The 24,713-nt window shown below is 37.4% G+C and overlaps 1 protein-coding gene across 4 annotated transcripts in view; it reads right to left on the bottom strand.

Moving 5' to 3' along the window:
• LOC113533440 (ERC protein 2) overlaps positions 1 to 24,713 on the bottom strand; it is a 213,545-nt gene that overhangs the window by 28,928 nt on the left and 159,904 nt on the right. For all 4 annotated transcript variants that reach the window (XM_053236366.1, XM_053236363.1, XM_053236365.1 and 1 more), the window contains one exon: positions 19,096 to 19,166. In XM_053236366.1, coding sequence (XP_053092341.1) covers positions 19,140 to 19,166 — 27 coding nt within the window. In that variant the 3' untranslated portion in view covers positions 19,096 to 19,139. The remainder of the gene's footprint in view (positions 1 to 19,095; positions 19,167 to 24,713) is intronic.

Raw genomic sequence — 24,713 nt, 5'->3', positions numbered from 1 at the left:
ACTCCACACATTTAAATTGAAAATTTTGAATTCCATTCAAATATTAATTATTGAGTGACTAATGATTTAAAAAAATACTGTTGGTATTTGATGGAAACAAGCAGATGTTTCACTGATTTGATCACCTTTCTAGATGTTGCACAATCATGGGGCAAGAAGTTCTAATACAGGGCCACTGGGGAACGAATCATTCTGCTCCGTGCTCAGGGGAGGTGCAGTGGACAGGACAGTTAATGACAGGGTTGCCAGGGTCACCTTTTTATGTCAAATTGAGCTAGTTTAAAAATGCTCTGTTGTTGCCAGGATCTTGCTTTATAACAAATAATTGGAATTAAATCTATTAAATGTTGGCAAACACAGGAAAAGTGCTCGTGTCTATGATGTACAGAACTGCTTCTGTTGTAAGATATAGTGCTACAACAGAAGCAGTTATATATAGAGATATAGAGGGAAAAGGGGGATTATGGAGTGGACAATGTCTGTACATTAGAAATGCGTGTGCACCACAGTGACTGTTTTCCATGCAAAGACTGAGAAAAAGAAGAAAAACGTTTCTCCCTTTTCTAATGCCAAAACACGCTGGCTTAGTTTCAGGTATTTTGTATGGTTTTTGAGATGTAGTTGGGCTGGAAATTTTGCAGAAACCTGGCATCCCTGATTAATGGTGACATACACCTGCTATATCGAATACAGTTAAACAAAACTAGACTGTCTGCTGGATGACTGTGTGTTGACTCTCAACTCTTTATTACAGGGTTACTCTAAACATGCACTAGATAGTAGCATATACAATAAAACATGTGTGATGGCCTCTTGACTTTTGTTTGAGGCTATGTCATTATGTCATTCTTCCCCACCAAATTCTATTGTCACAAGCCACTGCTGTATATTTATTTGTTTATTTGCTTGTTTGTTCGATCAACTACTCCACATTACTCTTTAGTTTCTCATTAATTATGTTATTCATTTTCTTCATTTATTACTTTTTATTCATCTGTATTTTTTTTTCTATACCTATCTGTTCGAGGGTATTAAAAAGACGAAAAAAAAACAGAAAGAAAATGAAGAAGAACTGGGGATATGTTTTTTTTCTCCTTGGAGAACATACAAATCAGTGGTTGAAGACACTGAAATGTGTGTTTGTGTATGTAAGTTATTGTCAAGGAGATATGAGAGAGAGAGAGAGAGAGAGAGAGTACAGCAATATTACCACATCACACACACACACACACACACACACACACACACACACACACTGTATAATGTGTCATTCCTGTTATAGGAAATACTATCCATAAACAAAAGACATTTGAGCTTTCAAAAGTGGGATGGATTGGATCTGTAAGAATGGATTTTCAAAACAACAAGAATTTGACAAAACGTTTATGCTCTCGGCCTCCTCTCACTTTTTCCTCACTTTTCTCCTCTATCACTCATGGGATTGCTGGAAATATTCACAAGCTGCCATTCATGCAGTCATTTTTGCAGCAAAGTTGAATTACTTTTAATTGGCCACAGATACAATATAAAGTAACAATATAAAGTAAATGGTAATGTAGTAACATACACACACACACTCACACACTCACACAAAGCAAAAGCTGCTGTTGGCTCCTGACCAGGAAACCACACACACTGCTGATATGACATTGGCTTTGAGTTGACTCAGGAGTTGGCAGGCTTACACCAGGCCACTGTAGAGTATGGACTTACATCACTGATTAGAGTTTGGAGCTGTCCTCCAGTTGTACAGCGCGATGCTGATAATGAAACATGGCAGCTACCAACTGCTGATTAAACCTAGATGGCAACTGTAAAGGGATTGTATACTCATAAGGGCATTGGCTGCTGTGTTGTAAATACCTCATACATTTGTCTGGGTTTTATGTGTGTGTGAGTGTGTGTGTGTGTGTGTGTTTAGTATATCTTGGTGGGGCCCAGTATATGTCAGATATTCCTATCCCCACAAAGAATATCTGACAGCTTTGACCTTGTGGAGACATTTGGCCGGTCCTCACGATGAAAACTGTTTTTGAGAAACACTGCAGCTTTTATATAAACAAAAGCCAAAAGTTTTCCTTTTGGTTACTGAGATTAAGACTAGGGTTAGATTTAGGTGTTGTCATAGCATTAATTACATACATCAATAATTATGCTAATGTAAGGATAGTAAGAGAAAGCTTTTACCCAGAAACATTGCAGCTTTTATTTTGGAAAATTACTAAAAGAGCCAAAATGCTTTCTTTTAAATGATAAGATTAAGGTTAAGATTAACCTAGGCACAGGACGGCATGTGAGGAAGTCTGGTGATGGCATACTAGGGATTATGTGGTACATTGTATACATATGTGACCAGTCGCTTATTGAGACATACCTGATCAGTGACTTAGCGCTGAATCTAATAAAGTGTTACACAACATTAAAAGATGCCAGAACCAACTTATACACCGCTTGATCCCGTCCTACTTTTATACAGGGGCATTCTTAATTGATTGGTCTTATTTTTCCTAATTTATGGATTTATGTTTCCTTGCTTTCTTCATTTTTTATGTATATGTTTAGTTAATATCTTCAATATAAAATGACTGGGTTTCACAAAGGTTTCATTAAGTTTGTGTGTGTAATTGAAATACATAAGCTATGGGATTATGAGATTTTCATGAACACGAAATGTCTTGTGTAAACGCTCCTATGAACAAGTTAGGAATCTGTTCGTATCCAGCTTGATAAATGAGGCCCATTCTTACAAGTCAGCATTACAGAAATCCAGGTCTAGTTCCCTTATGAGCAAGGTGACAGTGGCATGAAAAATATTGCCTGAGGTAGCATAAGGAAAGAGAAAAACAGATGTAAAAGGGAAATCATCCTCCTTTCGGTGGGAGTTTGATATTAATCTCATGATGTATTAGTGTATGAGTGTAACAGGTTTGGGGTTATAGAGAAGAAAGATAAACAGTACTGAATGTGGTGAAAATGTACAGGATATGGGGTATGCGTGTATCTGAGTCCTAATACATGTATTCTTTATCTGTTTAGTGCTCCAAATATTCACATCTGTATCGGCATTCGGATTTAAACCTGAAATGGACAAATTTTTTTTTTAATTAAATATGAACCCCATCTTTATGCTACTTAAAAGGTTGGAAAATCCCAGAGGTAGAAATGCCAGCACTGTCAGCATGACTATGACAGTTCCTCAACCTCAGCTACATCAGTCGAGAGATGTGTGTGGGACTGTTTTTCAATCCTGCTTACATAATTATTATTTTTGTTTCTACCTGATCATGATAATTGATAAAGAATTTAGTTTCGCAAAATAGAAACAAACTAGTAGCCTAAACTAAATCACCATGACCCTGACCAGGCAGTTACTAAGGATGAATGAATGCGCAATGCTAAATGTGCTGAGCAGTAACTTATGCTCATGTGTAATGAACATGGTCTTTCTTTGTCCCACATGCTTCATATCTGATGACTTGTTCATGCCCACAAGCTTCATATCTGACCCAATACACACCTCTAGACTAAAAAAACACACATACACACACAGAACAAAACAAAAAACAAAATATTGTTATTTGTATCTGTATTTGCATCTTCTTAGAACATATTATCTGTTCACTCCGAATAATGTATTCGCATTTGGTTACAATCCTAACGAGTATAGAATAAGACTTAAATGGTCTTCAGCAACTTATAATCACAGCCACAAATCTTTGTTGCACATCTCTGGGGCATCCAGGTGAGATAATTCATTGTAGTAGAGCTGTATGAGGTTTGTATGAACCTTGTATGAATTATGATACATTAAATGCAATGCATTTTACTGATGCATTTTTATTAGCATTATTACAAGAACAGGACATTGTATTACTTACTTTGATTTGACTAGAACTTGATATTTTGTTTATTATATCCTGCTTCTCACCTACAAAGTCTTAAATGGCTGTGGCCTTGCTTACCTTGGTGAACTCTTACGCCCATACACACCTTGTTAAGATCCTCTAGTTCCAGTTTACTTGCACCCTCCAGCTTTAGAGTGGCAGGTCTTTCAGTGTTGTAGCATCCGAGTTTTGGGTGTTCCGTCTGTCTCTTCCTTCAAAACACAGCTCAAAACCCATCATTTTTTTCTCAGTGCTATCAGTCTCGCATCAGTAACTAAGGAGTTCCTCCCCTTCACCTCCTTCTAAACACTCTCTATCTCTAATCTCTATCTGTTTTTTTGACATCTCAATGTACCTCTATCCAACTGCTCTTATCTCCATTACACATTGTTGTATAGGATTTATCTGTGAAAATGACTTGTTTATTTGTTATATAAAATGTTAGCATTTAATGATGATTATTTGTTTATTTGCTGTATATGATGTTCGTATGGAATCGATAATTGCTTATTTGTTAAATATTATGTTCTTATGTAATGATTATTGTTTGTTGCATATGATGTTTGTATGTGATGTTTACTTGTTTATTTGTTGTAGAATATATTTGTGTGAAATATTTATTTGTTTATTTGTTGTATATGATGTTTGTATGTGATGTTTACTTGTTTATTTGTTGTAGAATATATTTGTGTGAAATACTTATTTGTTTATTTGTTGTATATGATGTTTGTATGGCATGGTTATTTGTTTATTTGTTGTAGAATACATTTGTGTGAAATACTTATTTGTTTATTTGTTGTATATGATGTTTGTATGGCATGGTTATTTGTTATTTGTTATATAGATGTTTGTCTTTGAAGATGATTTGTTTATTTGTTATATAAGATTTTTAGGTGATGGTTAATTGTTTATTTGTTGTATCAGATGTTTGTATGACATGGATATTTGTTTATTTGTTGAAACATTGTTTGCATGTAATGATTATATATCTAGTTGTTGTATAAGATGTTTGTTAGTGATGAAAAATATATAAATTATACTTTTATTATCCTTCTTCTTCTTCTTCTTTTTGACTTTTCCCAAAACTATGCTAAACAAACATTCAGCATGTAAATGGCAGAACAACATTTTCCTCCTCATACCAATTCATAAAGAATGTACAGTGTACATAACATCAAGATGGTTAACCAAACGAGGTAATTATACCTTATAGATCAGAGCTTCATCTGAATCAGAGAGGAGAAAGAGGATGAAGAACAAGTGACTAGTAAATTACTAACTCCAAACATCATTTTGTAAATGAGCAATTATAAGTAAAAACAAGCTAACCACATGTTTAACGTTCGCTTTCTTGCTTTTAGTTAATTTGCCTTTAAAAAATATACAAGGCAAATTACAATGTTTTGGGGAGCTACTGCACACATTGGGTGTTTGTGTGTGTGTGTGTATGTGGCTTTGCGTGGAGATAAAATGTTGGATGTAAGAATATGTGACAGTTTTGCCCTTGTGGGGCTTATTTTAATAAAAAACACTTTTATTCTACTACTTCAACCACTATAACTACTACTACTACTACTACTACTACTAATAATAATAATAATAATAAGACAAATAAGAGCAAGAAGAAGAAGAAGCCAAAAAAAAAAAAAAACCCAAAAAACAAGCAAGCCAAATGATGAAGTTAAAGTTAGAGTTAGGGGTAGGCGTAGGCATTAATTAGCTTCAATAAAACACAAGTCAATAGAAATACCCCACAAAGATAGAACTGTGTGTGTGTGTGTGTGTGTGTGTGTGTGTGTTCATGTAAATTTACAGGCAGAGGAAAAACAGACCATTTATTGGCCAGGCTGCTAGCTGAGTGTGGCTTTTTTGAACAAACTTTAACAAGTATGTGAAATCCAGATGCAGGCATGGGAGTCTGAATTAAAATGCTGGAGCTTGATGTGTGACAGACAAAACTGCAGCCCTAAGGGGCTGTCTGGGATGACTACACACACACACACACACAAACATACACACAAAATAAACCAGAACTCAACTATAAAACAGTAGGACCAGGTTGTCCAAGAAAGGTATAGAATAGTGAATGCTAAGACTCATGCACATTTGCTTTGGGTTTATACATGCAAGCTGTACATGCACAGGGCACCATGCACACACACACACACACACTCATTCACAGCTAGAGACAGTTTAGAGTTGCTGATCTACCTAATAATAAAAAACACTTTCTCAAAAAAACTTGCAGGTGAATGCTTTCACCTGAACTACAGTGTCAAGATGCAATGCATTATAATATACTATAACACAACTCCAGAATTATTAGCATGCTTGATGAAAATAAATAACATGCAATAAGTGAAAATTTGATCTTTGGAATATAAGGCATACTGTATTTTTTATATTAAAAAAAATGCATTTACAGTGTCTTACATACTGTACATAACACAACAGTAAACTGTAAATATTCCGAACATGAATGGATGAATGGAGGGAAAGCTTTATCAAATCCAGGAGAACTCTTAATATGTTGGGATGTGTCTATGCTGCTACTGGAAATAAAATTATAATTGTCGATTCTTATTTGGTATAGTGTCTAAATTAAGTAGTGAACCAGAAAGCTATTGAAACCCATTTACTGACAGTGTGTAGCAGAAACAGCTCGATTAATGTTATTAATATTAATTAATTAAATAAGATGAAAAACATAATTAATACCAATACATTACTCAGATTATAAATGAATAATTGAGCTCTATAATATATTTTTCTCTCAGCCTCAGCAACTTGCCGGTGGTTCTAAAAGCATTCACCACAACACTATCAGGCAAAAAATCTTACTGAGGTGAAAGCTCATATCACAAGTCTCTAATATGTTTTCCTATGTCTGTAATATGTGCACGTTTTTTCTTATGGCTCTAAAATGTGCACGTTTTTTCCTATGTCTCTAATATATACATGTTTTTTCCTATGTCTCTAAAATGTGCACGTTTTTTCCTGTCTCCAAAATATACATGTTTTTTTCCCATGTCTCTAATATGTGCACTTTTTTCCTATATCTTTAATATGTGCACTTTTTTCCCATGTCTCTAATGTGCACGTTTTTTCCTGTGACTTTAATATATACACATTTTTTCCTGTGTCTCTAATATGTGCACTTTTTTCCCTATGTCTCTAATATGTGCACGGTTTTACCAGTGTCTCTAATATGTGCACTTTTTTCCCTATGTCTCTAATATGTGCACATTTTTTCCTATATCTCTAATATATACATGTTTTTTTCCTATATCTCTAAAATGTTCATGTTTTTTTCCTATGTCTCTAAAATGTTCATGTTTTTTCCTATGTCTAATAATTTGCACATTTTTTCCTATGTCTCTAATATGTGCATGGTATTCCTATGTCTCTAATATGTGCATGTTATTCCTATGTCTCTAACAGGTGCATGCAGTAATATGTAGGTATGTAGGTATGGCATTAAATTCCACATAACACTATGTTGTTAGCCAAGCCAAATAATGGACAACAACTTAGGTGAAATTCACTCAAAACAGAAATACTACCAAATTTTTCAGTGTTCTCAAATATACTGTCTCTGTTAGCTCCTTAATACAACACAGCAAGAGATTCTTTCAGCGATGCACAATGTCTTATTAATGAGAGATCCAATGTAGAATTAGTGGGGATAACAAACATTGGACTCAAAGTTCCAGAATGCAATGCAGGTATATAACATAGCTCTACTGAGTTAAAGGGTGTGGCTGGTAACCAACTCATCTTGGCTAGTTATTGAGCTACAAGATATGGAAGTTGAAGCTTTGGAACCTGATCTGTTTGAGAAGAGTGTACAGATGAGGAAGTGAGAGAGCTGGACAGACTAAAACACTAAAGCACTGCTGCATCACTCTCTTTGGGGAGAAATGAAGCAAGGGCTAAATCCCACAAGTTTAAACAGAATATGACAACTCAGAATTTCATTATAAATGAAATCTTGGACCATCATATTATCATGTTAATTATATATATATATATATATATATATATATATATATATATATATATATATATATATATATATATATATATATATAGATAGATAGATAGATATGCAAGTTGGGTGGTAATCATATATAAATTTTAGTACTCTTGCCTAACTGTAAACCTTGTTTCTGCAAAATATAAAGTATGATACTATGAATTGTCTAACTTCTTTGTTTTCTGTACTCATTCTGAAAATCTGAAAAATCTCATAGTGAAACTCATGCTGAAAACTCCAGCTGTTCTTGTCATATCTCCACATACTCTCACAGTAATTCTTCCTAAACCAAACAGACATTTCACACTGGTAACTGATTTATGTCATGGATTTCCTCTGTTAAATCCCACTCATCTATCCTTCATCCATATCTATACATTACTACCCACTGCTACACAGATAAAGCTAAAACAAAGAGAACGTGCAGGGCAGATGTGTAGTGTACACATGTAGAAGGCTATCTCGGTGCTCTAATGGAAATTTAATTCCTTCAGCTTTACACACATTCACCTAGTAAAGTACAAACTATTATAGAAACAACTTACAGAAACGTTTCTTCAAAGGGAACTAAATGAGTCAATGTCCCAAAAATGTTTGAACCCCTTCTGCTTGTTATCTGCCTGGAATAGATGTTTATTTAGTTGTCTTTCTCTTCGATTAGTCAAGCAAAGTGGCTCAAAAGAAGAGACGATAGAGAAGGGAATAAATCAGGCATCCCATTACATGGGTCTAATTTAAAACGTCTGTTCATTTGTTTGTGTATAACTTAGCCGCACCCTATCCTGCATGTATAACATGTACAAGGAATTTAAGTCCAGGGACAGAAAAGAAAGGAGACAGTGTGTGGAAAGAAAAGGAGAGAGAGAGAGAGAGAGAGAGACAAGATATAATAACAGGTAATGGAGAAAGACATAAAAGATAGTTTAGTGAGAAATCATCCAAAACGATGGTTTAGTGGGAAATCATCCAAACAACCAAACAAATAAATAATGAAATTATTTAAAATGAAAAGAGAGAAAAGAGAGAGGAGATGAAAATGAGTTGGAGTGTCCACTATTCTGAGATATATGATACCAGGCACAAGTTAATCACCAGCTTTGCAGATATGTGAATTATACCAGGTCTGTAATTTGGAAGTGATTTATGGCTTGAACTTTTGTCCTTATGAGTTTCAGTTTTTGAGTAACTACGGTTTTCCACTTCAATTTGAGACACTTTCATATTTTTTATAATAATTTACACAAGCAATTTTTGTTGCTTATTTAGCTTGTTATTTCTGAAATCAACAAGTTCTTCTCAAAGCCTTCAACTGCATAATCCACGCAATCCACGGTATGTATCTTCATAAAAATCGAAGGAGCAATTCCAGAAGATGTTTGTATCCTACAGAAATTAAACAGCTTGCAGATCAATAAAACAGCATTTCACAATTCTTTTGTCTTTGGACTAGACCATTGACCACACTGAACCACAAGTATCCAATCAAAGCGATGCTTGTAATGGACCTTGCAAACCATGTGTAATTTTCATATAATGTTCTGAATTTATTTTTACTTCACACATATTTACTCAAGAATTAAGATCATAGATGTGTATAGAAACAAGGCCCCAACATTATAAATATACAAATATATGAAGCTGGTATGAATTATTACAATACACTATAAAACTCCCATATGGTTTGCATTGCTGTGTATACTTCCATCTAAAGTGAATGTCTGACTCCTTGGCAGTTGCTCTAACATTTTGTAAAAAAAAAAGAAATTGATTGTGAGAGATTTTGTTTGATTTCATGTAACTGAAGCTCTATGAAAACCTTTAACCATTAAACCCAGTGCAGACCACAACAGTTCAGTAATAAATCAATATGATAATCAGTATGATCATAATATAATAATACTATGATAATGGTAATATATACAATGATATAGAGAATACTAAATAGATCAAATTGCTACTATTTCACAAAATCGTTCGTTGTAGCTTAACAGTGTCATTTAAAACAAGCCTATAAACACACATGCATGTATTGTATGTATGAAAACCATATTTTCACAGGTTACATACATTAGCTTTGTAGATTTACTAGATTCACTTGTAGATTCACACACCAATTGTCTTTGCTTATCTACTGCATTTGGGGTAAGTGGAACATTTCGTAAATTTTCTGTGATTTTTTTTTTTAATTATCAATTCCTTAACCATTTATGACCATGGTGTGCTGTTACAGATCACTCCTAGCATGGTCAGTCTGCTTTAAAAATATCCGTGTGTATAAAGTGTAGTGCAAATACAGAATGTCCGCTTTCCAAAGCTCGAAAGAAATGATGTCAAATTCCCATTTGAGTGAAGGAGCTAAAGCAGAGGGAACATGGGACAGACAGGCTGAGTGAGAGACATACAGAACAAAATGAAAGCCAGCTGTAAATGAACAAATAAACAATAGCTTTGGGAATTACTGCATCCAATCAAGAGCAATTCACAGAGCTGATCATTTACAGTCACTCTTGAAGGCATCACAGTAAACTGGAACCTGCTGACTTTTCCAGTCGTTATTTCCCACAATTTCTCTTCACTAGTTCGTTTCCTTTCTACTGTTACTTTAAACTTGTCTTTTTTCCCCATTTCCCAGCAGTATAATCCTCATTATCCTCATATAATAGTCATTTCCACATGCTTTTCTATTTGTTCTTTTCAGTGTCACCTTTCTCTCTTTGTATTCAATTTAGCCTTTAATTGTTTAAAAATCTTTCCATTTTTGAATTCTACTCTCAGTCTCACACCCTCACACCCTCTAATCAGTCTGACCTACATAGCATTGCCTACCACCATGTGTTAGTTGCCAGTGCTTCATTCCTGTCCTATCTCACATGGAGTAAAACATCCAGAAGGAACAGAACAAGTGGTCAAGCAAATAAAATACTTTTATACCCTCATGCCCCCACATTGGCTGGCAATAAACTGTGCAATTGCAAAATCAGAGGGCATTGCAACATTAAGTGTTTGCACGTAGACAACCCAAACACATGGTGGAACCAAGCAGAACATCTTTCTTCCTTCTCAGTCTCTTGTTACGGCAGGTAGCTAATACATGATGTCAGCTGCTAAACAGCAACTCTGTAGTAGGAGTTATGCAGGCCTTTACTATGTACAGATCAAACGGAAAGACTTAATTACCTGTCCAAAAAATTTTTTTTGAGTTTGCCATTACATTACAGGTCATCTTTACGTGCACACATTAATACATGCTACATGTGATAAGCCTAACACAACCTGTGAAATAGTTCTGGTGCACTGGGTCACATTCACACTGTTTGTGTGAAACAATTGTGAAAAGAGGACTATTTGTACATGCTAGTGTGTTGAAAAAGCAGGTACAGGCGACCTGAATTAAAACCTACAATGCTCATTTGTGTCTAACTGAACTTAAGTGAACATTGTAGGTGTTAATTCAACACTGAAGCTTTTTGGTGTGTGTCTCCAGATCTTAAGCTGGCTGCGTGCCGGTAAGATGAGGAGAGGAGAGCATGGACACTAATCCTCTGCTGAATGTCGTCTTACAAGTGCAGCTTTTACACGAAAGCTAGATAAAAGACGCCATGACCAAGCTTGAGCCTCACACACACATACACATACACTCACTTAAAAATCCCTTCATCCAACACCCAACGCTAAAGCACAAAATTCACCTCAGAATTGGCCGTGAGGCAGAAAAAGCCAAAAAAAAAAAAGCTCTGGGAATGATCAAGCTTTTAGCTAACCCTCCTGGCCACCCTTACTCTGTTACATTAGCCAAGCACATGCTAATCTAAAGTGACAGCGCCACAGACAGAGGCTCAACTCCCACACGTCATAACATGCTTCCCCCTCTTTAGCACGTGCTATTGACAGGACCGCACACACTCCAGCTCAAAACACCCTTGCTGAAATTGTAACAGCGGTATCACATAATTCAATAATCTCTTGTGCTAATGGCTATTGTTAGTGCAGTGGGTGTGTTTGTTATGTCTGCTGTATCAAAATGGAAAACGACCGGCCCTTAGCAGTGATTAGCATATGGACTGTGAGGTTACTGTACTCATTACTTATTGTAGCATTATTATAATTTTTTTTAAATGTGGTGAATAGCACAATATAATTAAGCAAGGTTTGATATTGATCTCTTTTTTCCTTTTCTCACAGGTGTTGATGGGGATTCCCTTTCTCCTGGGGTAGAGTGGGATAAATAAAAGTGTAGAGTGTAGATAAAATAAAATGATGGTGAAAATGGAACGAGAGATGAAAGCTCCCGCTGGTTTTAGTGCTTTATCTGATTTCAGTGTATTAGACTGTGGAGAGGGTTCAGCTATGCGGGGCTGATCAGTGAATGTGGGATAGAAAGGAAATTCTGGATTGCGTCTAAATCGTCTCAGTAAAATCTTTAAATGTTATTTTTCTACTTTTCTGCTTCCTCAAGTGTCAATCTTGATCAGAAATGTTTAAATACTTTTAGGCAGGTTTATACTGCAACTTACCTAAGGTGGAGGCTGTGTCTTGGAGAGATTCTGTTTAATGTCACCACATAGGTTAACACAGAATGAGAATATATATGTGTGTGTGTGTGTGTGTGTATGTGCTATCAAGCAGCTGGAGTTGTTAATAGCTATATTATATTATATTATAACAAGCAGAATAATATTTTGTGCTGTTATTATTAATACCAAGTGTTGTTACTACTTGGAAAATTCAGTACTAATAGTATCTATAAATAAAATCAGTGATACAGATTTACCTACAGTGCTGAATATTAGAATATTTGCATAATATTTATAAAATAAACATGTGCTGTTTTTTTCTTACACTAGAACAATGCCATAACTGCTAAATCTACCATAGTTGGTCCCAAGCCTGCACTGAGAAAGGAGGATGGTTGTGGCTGTCTGGCCCACTCCACAAAAAACAAGCTACAGAACAGAAGCAAGAGGAAACATCTAGGGCACCTTTATCCCATGATGCCAAGTGGTAAAAGCTGACTGGAAGCAAGGCTACAATCATCTTCTTTTGTCCAGGACAGCCATCACTTGACATGGAAAAAACTGCACTTGTCACAGCAGACTATAAAGCTTACTCTCCTAAAAAATCAGTGAAACCAAAGGAATCAGTCCAGGCAGAATGTTTCTGTGATGAGCACTCCTCAGATGGGAAGCCAATGGACCAAGAATGCTCAACACCAGCATCCTTCAGAACCAAGAACAAGAAGATCAGCATCAATGACAATACACAAAGTATCTTGGGTGTCACTAGACCACTCACCTGAGAACCATATAGACCACATCTGCATTGCCAAGAAAGTAAGAAAATCTGTGTGGGATGTGTGAGAGAGGAAAGGGGTAGACATTGGATCTGACCTTCATTTTCTTGTGGCTAAGCTGAAACTGGAGAAAAACTAGATGGAAAGACCATGCCAGAACACAATGCCAGAAACACAACTCAGGCCTTCTAAAGGACACAGAGTATTTGAAAGAATATAAAGCACACTGAGCAACAAATTGCAAGCCTTGCAGGAAGTGCTGGAAGAGGAGACCCTTGACAGCAAGTAACTGCTACATGCGAGGAAACACTAGGAGAGTGGATCTCAGTAGAGACACTGCAGAAGACTAGCAAGGGTAAAGAGAAGAAAGCATCTGTAAACCAAAAACCAGATGTAAACAGAAACCGGTTGTTGTAAACTAGCAACAGGAAGAATAGGCAGAAGCCAACAGAGCAACAAGGAAAAGTATCAGAGCTGAGAAGTGTAATTAAACCAGTGGCCTAGCAACCGGAGCAGAAGAAGGAGCAAGACAGCAAGAAACATGAAAGAGAACACTACGGAGTCTGCAACAGATACAGAACGCCACCAAACAGCTTAGGAATGGCCAGGCAGCAGGATCTGACAACATACCTGCAGAAGCACTCAAGACAGACCCAGAGATTACCCAAGAAAATATCTTTTTCCTGTTTGACAAGAGCAGGAAGAGGAGCAACTGCTATCGGACTGGAAGGAGATCCATAAAGGGGTCAAAGACAAAATACAGATGGAGCACACTTCTGTCCATCCCTAGGGAACTTTTTAACAGTATCATCCTGAATAGAATAAAGAACCAGGCTGACAATCAGCTTTGGGAGGTGTAAGCAGGCTTTTGCAGAGATAGATCCTGCACAGACCAGATCACTATGCTGAGTATCATTATTAAGCACTTGATGGAGTGGAGCTGTGCTCCATCTGTTAACTCTGATGACCATGTAAAGGCATTTGACACCATGAACAGGACAACTCTTGGAAGCTTCTTGTAGAACCTGGTGTGTATAGGTGCAAAGGAAGACTCAAGAGGCAGGCGGAATTTCAGTAGAGCTCCGTGCTCACATTTATTCTCATCTCATTTTTTCAGTGCACTTTCTTTTGCCCCGTTCAAGTTCAATGTTCAAGTTCAAGGTTCAACTTCACGCTCTGCTGGCATATGTGTGTGTGTGCTGCATGCATTGCCACCTATGCCACTCTCTCTATCTCTCTCTCTGGTTACGGCACTTACTGAAAGCATGAAGAAACACATATTAGTAGACTGGTGGTAATAAGACACAGGTGAGAATCATCCCATGTTACCTGTCGGTTCAACCCACCTCCTCTCCATCTGCAGCTGATGCTGGACCATGCCCCCGCTGCCACACTTCTCTAAGATTATGGCATACCAGCCAGTTTGTCAACATCATCAGAAACTTGCACAAGGGACTGCACGATTATGAAGGGACAGAATCCAGTGGACACTTCAAATGCAATTTGATGATCTCAACCTGGTAATTCTGCACAGATTGGCCATAATATTCACAAAGAGGAAAGACCAAAATTCTCCATGCTAACAACAGTGCCAGTCACAGTGTAGGACAAGGCAGCAGAACAAATGGAAGCTTTAACCTATCTAGGTCGTTAAGAAGCAGGGAGGCACAGACACCAATGTCAAAGCAAGAATTGTCAAAGCATGGGCAGACTTCTTGCAGCTAAGATCTGGGACACCAAGGAACTGACTCTCCGCACAACGGTCAGATTGTTCAACACCAATGTCAAATCAGTCCTAATTCACGGACCAGAGACATGGTGGACTATGGTGTCAGCTTCCATAAAATTCATCGTCAACACCTGTCTAAGAATTATCCTAGAGTTCTGATTCCATCAGAAATGATGATCTATGGACAGTACAGCAGCCAATAGAGGAAGAAACCATAAGAAGATGCTGGGGATGGATTGGCTACATGCTCTGCAAGCCTACCACAAATGGCACCAGGTAAGCACTCACCTGGCATCCCAAGGAAAGCAGAAAAGAAGATGACCACACAATCCCTTGTGCCAAGACCTGTAGGTAGAAAATATATCACAATACAAATATTCAATACACAAATTCTTCTCCTTCCCTTTCCTTTGTTCCATTTATCATGTGTTTAGAAAAGGCTTTAATCTGTTTCTTGGATAGAATGCGTGCGCGCTCGTGTGTGTGTGTGTGTACGTGACATTTTTCCGGAAATTTCCCCAGGTGCGCTGACGCTGCACTTGCATTTAGCTTTGTGTTCTACAGCCAGTAGAGCTCAAGTAAATGCTACTTTAATCCCTTCTAATGTCCTTCACACACATACACACACACTCTTTCTTCCTCACACACACACGTTCATACACACACAAATTCCACTTCTATTGCTATTTCACTGCTACCTAAAACACTAACAGGTTACAACATGTGAACTCTATCTGAACACTATTTAAGTGTATGTGTGCTTATGAGTGTGTGCGTGTGTGTGGATGGGGTGTGGTGCTTAGAGCACACCTGCATCATTAAGGGTTTCTCTTTTCGTTTAAGACACTTAAAAACAATATAAAGTCAAAACAATACCCTTCTTTTCTCCCATTAGTGATGGGAACAATACCAAAAATTCACTTTACTTCACTTATCTCTCCTTTACATATTCAAATCTGAATTCCTGTTTACAAGACACGCATTAAGGATGTTTAGGAAAGGATGGATGTGTGTAAATGTTTTCATAAAGAGAGAAGTAGCTGCAGAGAAAGCACAGATGACAAAAATCCCACATTCTTCCTGAAATAAATAAAAGCATGCATGCATGCATGCATGCATGAATGAATGAATGAATGAATCCACAAATTCATGAATCTGGGTGTCAATGGCTCAATAGTTCAATCAACTACTCAAGTAATAATATAACCCTGCCCCCCCACATGTATAGTCATGCACATTAACCCCTAATCACCCAGCTTATTATTCATGTTTATTCATTTTATTATTCAGAAGCCACTATGAATTATTCAATAATTACACTCAAATCAAAAGAAAAGGTATGTAGTTCTCAGAGTAAGGAACATGTCTAGATCCACCAAGAGGTCTTGGGAGTTTAAGGGGTTCATTTGTTAGACATCTGTATACAGACATGGTGGCAATCTGACCACCACTAACAGAGCCCAGATGGCCAATAAACACAGCCAGCCAAGCCAGTAAACAAACAAAAATCCTCTTCTGTATAAAGTGACACCTAAACCCTCTGGAGAAAACAGCGGAACAATGTGTTATCATGGCTTGAAACTGGAAAAAAAAAAATCAAAGCACCATGCATTGGCACACTCTGCCGTATACTGCTTTTAAGTTCTTACGTTTATTAAGAGTTCTCAAACAGCAAAGCTTCCATAAGAATGTGACTGCAAAGATTGCTAACACATTTGCAATGTTTCTGTGTCATTAACCCCCCACCCCCCCACCCCCCACCCCCTTTCTCAAATCCATTACTACCATGCACAAAGGAGCTAGTTGTACATTATAGCACATCAAGTAGCAATTACACACATGCATGCATGTATGCACAAAAATATATACAAACACACACACACAGGCATGCATACATTCACACACAGTAGAATAACTTATGTACAATGCCACATTCACTCTGCCACAGTCACTCATTCACCATATTCATAAGTAAAGACAGGTAACCTCAGGGCTCACTGCATATCATTATGCAGATAACAGCACGATAAGATCCTACAATTCTCTCTATCTCTTGCAATGAATTTATTTTTTCTAACTCAGTCAATTCGTCTTCAGAAACTAAAACCTTTCCCTGTTGAGAACAGATTTAAAATTACTAATTTAAAATTGCCATTTTTCCTATCTGTATAATTATTGCCACACTGCACTGTTGGTAAAAAAAAAACTAAGGCTTGAATCTGTCAATATTACAGTGCAGATGGGCTTAAAATTTTAAGAAGACCTGCAATGTATCCCTAACTCTTTTGACAAAACTGTTGAATATACCATGAACATTTGTCAATTCAGTGACTATATCTTGCTCTGAATTACTCAAAAGATTCTGAAGCTCGTGGCCTGAAAAGTGCCAATGCAAGTATGAGATGATTGATAGACCTAGCATGAGGCTGACACTAGATGTCCCTGATAGTGACCTTATAATAAATAGGCTGTGGGTTACCGGGGATTCTGTGGTCTTTGCATCTGTGATATTTGCATCTGACTATTTGGAAGGAAACTAAAACATACAGCTAGCATGACTGTCTAAGTAAAACTGGCAAATATTCCATGAAAATTCAATTAAATTAACACACTCCTGGATCTGTAACTGAATCATAAACAAGTACACTTGGGGAAACAATTAAATTAATTAGATCCTCATGGGAAAGTGGTGCAGCAATATTCCTGATAGAATTTTCTCATAGAATTTTTTTTTTTTTTTTCAAAAATAGAATTTTCCCCTCTTTGATTATTAACATCAGATGCTGTGTATTTCTGGTGTTCAAGTACTGATGTCACATTTGATAATCTGCTTGGACATCCCTTACAAATACAGTATTGTCTCTTTCCTGCTTTGTTTTGTGTTTGTGTCTCTCCTCAGGAAAAACATTCCTCTTTCATTAGAGAGGCCAGGAAAGCAAGCAAAAAAAAAAAAAATCTGTAAAAGCAACCTGAGACCGACCAGTCAAAGCGGAGCACATACTTTTCAACTTTATGTCTGCTCTGCTAATTAAGTTTTATGAAGGAACCATGCTCTAAAAAAAGAAAAAAAACTGCATGAACCAAAATGTCACTTCTTGTATGAAGCATAGAAAAAAACCTCAAACACCCAAGCAAAAGTTGTGTCAATATGGTGCAAGCACCCACACATGCACACACACACTGAGGAAACCCAGGCAGTGAGATGAGTTACGCTGATAAGAATAAAGTAAAGCAGTGGAATACAAATCTGCTGGATTATGGGACTTGTGGGTGGATGAGAGGTGGAGGGTTTCGATTACCACAAATCCTGTGCGTGTGTATGCACTTGTGTGCCTCTAAGTGTATATGTGCTGACTGCAAAGCCAGACTTCCCAACCATTGGCTGTACTGGAAGTATTGTAAAAGAAATGCAGACGTTGGGATTCCTCATAAAAGATTTTGATGCTGTCACATTGCCTGAAAAGTATATTAAAAATCGGTGTGAAAAAAAAAGTGGTACAAAAAACGCAAACCAGTATGACCCAGTTGTACCTATTTACATTCCTACTTCGGCCCATGGGCAATGTTTGGGTTGTATATGTGTTCATGTGTATATTTCAGTTATGGCAAAGCAACCTTCCCAAACAGCCTATCATATCTTACCATCATTCAGAGACAGAAATGATCCTTCACAGCCCAACATTCTTCACTTAATGTTTTTAGGCTAACCATAAAAATACCTGAAGCCTTCTAATTAATACACATACACACACATGTACATGCATATACACATACACACTCGCTACAGGTAGGCTGGGCTGTTAAATTTTACAGGTGTGTGTGTGTGTGTGTGTGTGTGTGGGACAAGTCTTCTGGTTCTTCTCACTCTGTCATTTTAACAAGGTATAAGCTGTAAAATGTTCATAGTCTGGGGAACGCGTACATGTATGGGACTTTGTGGCTTAACAGTAATTCCAGTTTTACTTAAACACCAGCTTGGTTCCAATGCACACAACATTTTTTTTCTCTAATTTAAGTGCCATTGAGAGTTTAACATTTCCTGAATAAACCTCACCTTATTTTAGCTAGCCCTCAGGGGCCAATTCAATTACAAGGAAAGCAGTACAAGCAGTGGAGAGAAAATGATTGGAGGTTGATCATCATCATTATCACTCACCCTTTTGAACAGAACAGGAGCAGCAGGCCAGGCCAGACCGAAAATCATGCCCAGATGCCCTCTTCATCATCCTTAAAGGAAAAAAAATAACATTTAGTAAAGACTGTTGTCAATAGGTACAATAAATAGTTTAATAGTCAGAGTGGTTTGAAAGGCTTAGTCTACAGCCAAGAACTCATTTATTCATCTTCAGAAATGACTCCATCCTGCCCAGGTTGGCGGTGAATCCGGAGCCTATCCCAGGAACACTGTACATGATGTAGAAATAAGCCCTGGATGGGATGACAGTCCATTGCAGGGCACCATGCGCACATGCATTCACACACTCATTCACACTTAGTGGCACTTTAGAGTAGCTAATACACCTAGAGATGTGGTTTGAGAGGTGGGTGGAAACCAGATAACCTGGAGGAAACCCATGCATTAACCAGAAAATTAACTGTTAAATAAACTATTTTCAGCTACACATTAGTGCGCTGGTGCAGCTCTAGCATCCCTTGTTCAATCCTAAGCTTGGGATACTCTCCGTGTGGCATTTCACATGTTCTCACTGTGCCTGTGTGGTTTCCCCCAGGTTCTCCGGTGTCCTCCCACCTCCCAAAGAATACGCCAGTATCTTACGCCACAGTGTCCCTGTGAATGTGTGTGTGCATGGTGCCCTGTGATGGCCTGGCGTCCCACCCAGTGTTGTTGGGATAGGCTCCAAAGACAGGCACCAACATGACCCTGACCAGGATTAAGCAGACCAAGTGGTTACTGAAGATGAATGAATGAAAGATGAATGAATGAAAGAATAAAAAATTCTGCCAGTTTCTCTGTATAAGAATAAACTAATGTACATGTGTTAGTTTTTGATAAATGTTTAAATAAGTACAGTTCTTGGTAGTGGAGTCAGACTTTTGGACAGTACAGTACATGGTTTAATGGCTCATGTATCAAGTATGTTAAAGCCTGACTGTATATTTCACAGTATTCCACTTACGGCATTTTAGCATGACTTTGTGTATAAAAAAGAGACGGGAAACAGAGAGGATCAGAAGATTAATGTAATACATTCGATATGGACCACCATTAATCACAGTGATTATTGTTTTGGACTGAGGGGGGCTGCACTGGCCAGATGGAGTGAACAGATAGCCAACAATGTCACACACACACTTCATTGTTAACCCAATGTAGGTTTCTTTTACAATATTGGTATGTTTTGTCATTTTTACATTTTTACAAATTAATTTACTGGAGCAAAAGAGTACATTTTCTATACTAACATACAGCATTATGTCAACATAGCTTACACATAAATGAGATGTGTTGATTAGTGTGTGAACAGTTGTTAACACTTTCAGGGCTGATCACTTTGCTAAATTTGCGTTCAAAATAATAAAAACTGAGAATCTCGCATTAAGCGTTGCATAATTTCTGTGAAACCATTAGAGTATAGAGAATTGCAAAAACTGGAGATGCAATATTTTCTTTAGACACACTGGTGGTGTAGTTGCACTGATGGGAAGAAAGGTATTAAGTACAAATCCATTATGCATTCACAGTATTTAAATCATTTAACATCTGAAATGTTCTTGGATCTGCTCTATCCATCACTAACCTCATTTTTGTCATTAGGGGATTTGTGTCATAATGGATTATCCTTGTTGACAGTCAGAGCGCTCATTATAGAATTCAACTCAATAAAGCAATCTGCCCGACTCGTAAATCATAACTTATTCATTTCCAATATTAGCTGATAGACATGGCCAAAAAATGCTGGTGGTTATGGAAACAGTTTTAGACTCTTTCTCTCTCTCTCTCCCTCTCTCTCTCTCTCTCTCTCTCTCTCTGTGTGTGTGTGTGTGTGTGTGTGTGTAGTTGGGTGGTGGTGGGGGTTTGTTTGCAATGGCTATGAGACTAGATCCATCTGACAGCCTTGGCCAAGAAGTGGTCTCCAGTTCTTCGTCATCATTAATCACCCTCTCTTTCCTTCTTCCACTCTCATTCAGAAGAAAACAGAGTGATTAATCATGCTCAGTCAAAAGAGGCAGATAAAGGAGCGATGAGGATGAGTGTGTTTGAAAAAAAAACAGTCACACCTCGGGAGCTTGGCTCTGACCTACGATGAACTTCCCAACAAAGGTCAGGGGGTCACATATGGAGAAGAGAAGGTAGCAATGCGAGAGAAATTGATGATGTGTGATGTGTGTTAAATGAAGACTTTTGAAAGAATGTATTTGCTAAAATGCATCCCGGCAACCAACTTAACCTTCTTAAAACCCTTTTCTCTCCAGTAAACCACTGTATGTACCTTATATTCATGTAGCTGTACTTTCCCAGAATGTTTGACATGTCACTCACTCTTCCAGTCCATTATGCACTATTCCCATCTGTACTTTTATGGTCTTACTGTAAAACATGACCTGACCAGACTTTTACAAGCTTGTCTGTTATTCCCCATACCTTTAACAAGATCTCCATGTTTTCAGCACAGCACACTTTTCTAGCTGGTCTCCCCCTCAACAACTGAGAGAACATGAGTTTTACCCAACTAACAGAAAGCTCACTTCCATTAAAAACACAGCAAAATGTCAGTTGGTGAAGAAATATTTACACATGTTAATAACATTTGATATGAAACATTATATGTAGGGTAAGTGCCGACAGAGTGCACTCAGGGTTGGCACTTTTTTTTTTTTTTTTTACAGAGTGCTATGTAAACTATATAAAGCAGATTCAGGAAAATAAGCACTACATGCTACTCACTATGAGATGGGTGGTATGGTAACATTTACAAGTAAGTTTTGAGATATGATTACTGCTAGTAATCTCAACTCAGTCTGCCTACACATTTAAGATCTTTGATCTGTGCATGCGTATACTGTATATATCATTCTATAATTGTTTTGGTGTATGGGTGTTTTCAACTGGAGTCAAGAATGTCAAAAGATCACATGTGACATAGCTGGCTTCATATTTGATTCAGACACACTGCAAAATGCTAAGCAGGGTTAAACAAAATACTCCATAAACTGGCTGCTCTACACTGCACCTCTGAGTGTTCATAGGTCCCCACTGAGTATCACTTAAAAATTCAGAAAAAGCCCTTTCGCAGTGTGTATCTACGTACATGTGTGTGCAATCACCCTTATTTGTGGTCAGTGCAAACCTCAATGGTGACCAAAATTCACTGTTGTGGTCTCACACATTTTCCTGTGAATGAGTAGCTTTGAATGAACACAAAAGTTTGATGTTTTAGGCTTTCGTGGACATAAGCATTATCAGTCCTTCTGTCCTTACTTTAGAGTAAAGACTGTATACTTTTAAGAAACTGTGACAATATGGGAGAAAACTGCTTCCATACATCCATAATTTATAAATACTAAAATTAGAAACAATGAGGAAGAAAAAAGCATGGAGAAAAATGGCATCAAAATAATCTAACTGCACTGTTACCCAAGTAACCAATTGTTCAAAACAATCAAATCAAATCAAATCATGTGTCTGGCAACAGTGGTTATGTTTTTCTTCATGGTTTCTCCATGGCCCGCAACAAATAGTGAGTGTTATCCAGCCCCAGCCCAATCTCTAACACATTTTTCACTTTAAAATAATGTAGAGGCTGCATCTATCTCAACCATGAAGGGTAGTGTGGGATCTGGGTAACAAAAGATGGCTAAAACAACCTTTTAATGTCTCAAATGATTTGGATGCAGCATCATTCCATTTTAGGCTCTTGGATTTTCTCTTGAGCAACAAGGTGAAGGGGCGGCCACGAAACTAAAGCCCCGAATGAATCGTTTATAAAAAGTTGGCAAATCCTAAGAACCTCTGCAACTCTTTGATACTCCAGGGTTGGGCCCAGGAATTTGGAAACTCGACCTTGGCTTTGTCTATCTGAACCCGCTGGACATCTATAATTTAGTCAAGAAAGGTTATTGAAGGTTTGTGGAATTCACATTTTGCTAGTTTGACATAGATTCACATAGATTTGTAGGAGCTTGGGGTTTTATAGGTTCTTTCTAAGGATGAAAAAATAAGGTCTACTAAGACCATCACAAAATTATTCAGGACCTCATTAACAAAGACCTAATCCAAAAATAAGTTGTGGTACAATGGCAAAGGGTCAAGACCGCAATGAAGACAGTCAGAACAATGCTCCAATACACTGACATACACTGTCTTCACAATGATTGTGTAAACTCAATGGGTTTATATACAAACTGATCCAGGAAGTGAACCCAAATAGTGGAGTTGTGTTAGGATTCAGGAGAATATTAACACAACTCCACTACTGCTGGCAGGGAGGAGTAACATTCTGAGCTGGTGTGAGAGTTATCTTGAATTACAATAAAACAGTAGAAGATGACAGATGCCTTAGCAACAAAATGAGCACATTAACAATAAATCCTGTGCATTTTAAACAGAAAACAACTGTATCATAGCTGAATGAAGGTCATAATATTTAAAACCAATCTCCAGATTATTCATTATTTAGTGTATACTGTTTTCATGAATAAGTTCAACCCTGCTGTCACTGAGGAAGTTGTCCTGGGCCTGAGATCAGGTGGAGGTCCAGGAGATCTACTGTTTATGAATTATGTTTGTTAAAAACATAATTCATAAACACATATTTGTCTCACGCAAAATGGTTAATAAACAAGACTTCTGGGTTCATCATGGTTTCGAATACGTATGTTGTAATGATAAAATATAATGATAAAATGTACAAATAAAAATGTCTACAAGCTTTTGATGTTTTGATGGCATTCTCTCTCTCCCCTGTCAATCATAAAAACATTAGCCAATTGTGGGTATCTGTGAGCTCATGTGAGCATGCAGCATCATTCCATTCAACATCATTCCATCTGCAGCATCATTGCATGGAAGATGTGTCAGAAATTAGTTTACTACGGGTGTGTTGCACTACCCTGTGACGCAGCAGTTTGAAAAGATGCGGTTAGTTGTCTTGGAGGAAGCATGTGTTGGCCTTCACCCTCTCTGGTTGTTAGATGTTGTATGATATGGGAGAGCTGGCTGGTGGGTGGGAATCTTATTTAAGCAGTTACACATGAAAATGATGTGGGTGAAATGGCACAACAGGGGTAGCGTGACATTCAAAATCAGCCAAAAGTGCACTTGTATTATCGTCTGCCAAGACCCCCTCTTAGCACAAACACAATGTCAAAATAATATTTTCCTGATTTCAAGCAAAGACTTAAAGGCTTGTCATTTTAATGACCTGGTTTTGTGGGTGTACACTATTAATGCCATATATGTAATATGACCTATATATAAGATTTCTGGCTTCATCGAAACCTACTGGCATGTACTTTCAAGAGATTCTGTTGACAAAGAGATTTTTTAACATGCTGCCTTTCTCCTAGAGTTGAGCATTTCCATGACACTTTGGGTCGTGCTGATGCGTTAAAAATGTTGAGAGCCTTTTGCTTTTGCATGTTGCAAAATTGAGAACTATGTAGCCAATACACTGATAATAGGTGCAAATAGGTGAAATGTTTGAATTACACGACACCTTTTAAACGTTTTTCGCATCTATTTCTGAGTCTCATTTAAGAATAAAAAATGCAAAAATGTTCCAAGACTTCTGGTGTGCGATATTCAGGTATAAA

This window comes from Pangasianodon hypophthalmus, chromosome 8 (assembly GCF_027358585.1).
Source record: "Pangasianodon hypophthalmus isolate fPanHyp1 chromosome 8, fPanHyp1.pri, whole genome shotgun sequence".
Classification (NCBI taxonomy): domain Eukaryota; kingdom Metazoa; phylum Chordata; class Actinopteri; order Siluriformes; family Pangasiidae; genus Pangasianodon; species Pangasianodon hypophthalmus.
This window is presented reverse-complemented; position numbering and strand designations above follow the sequence as displayed.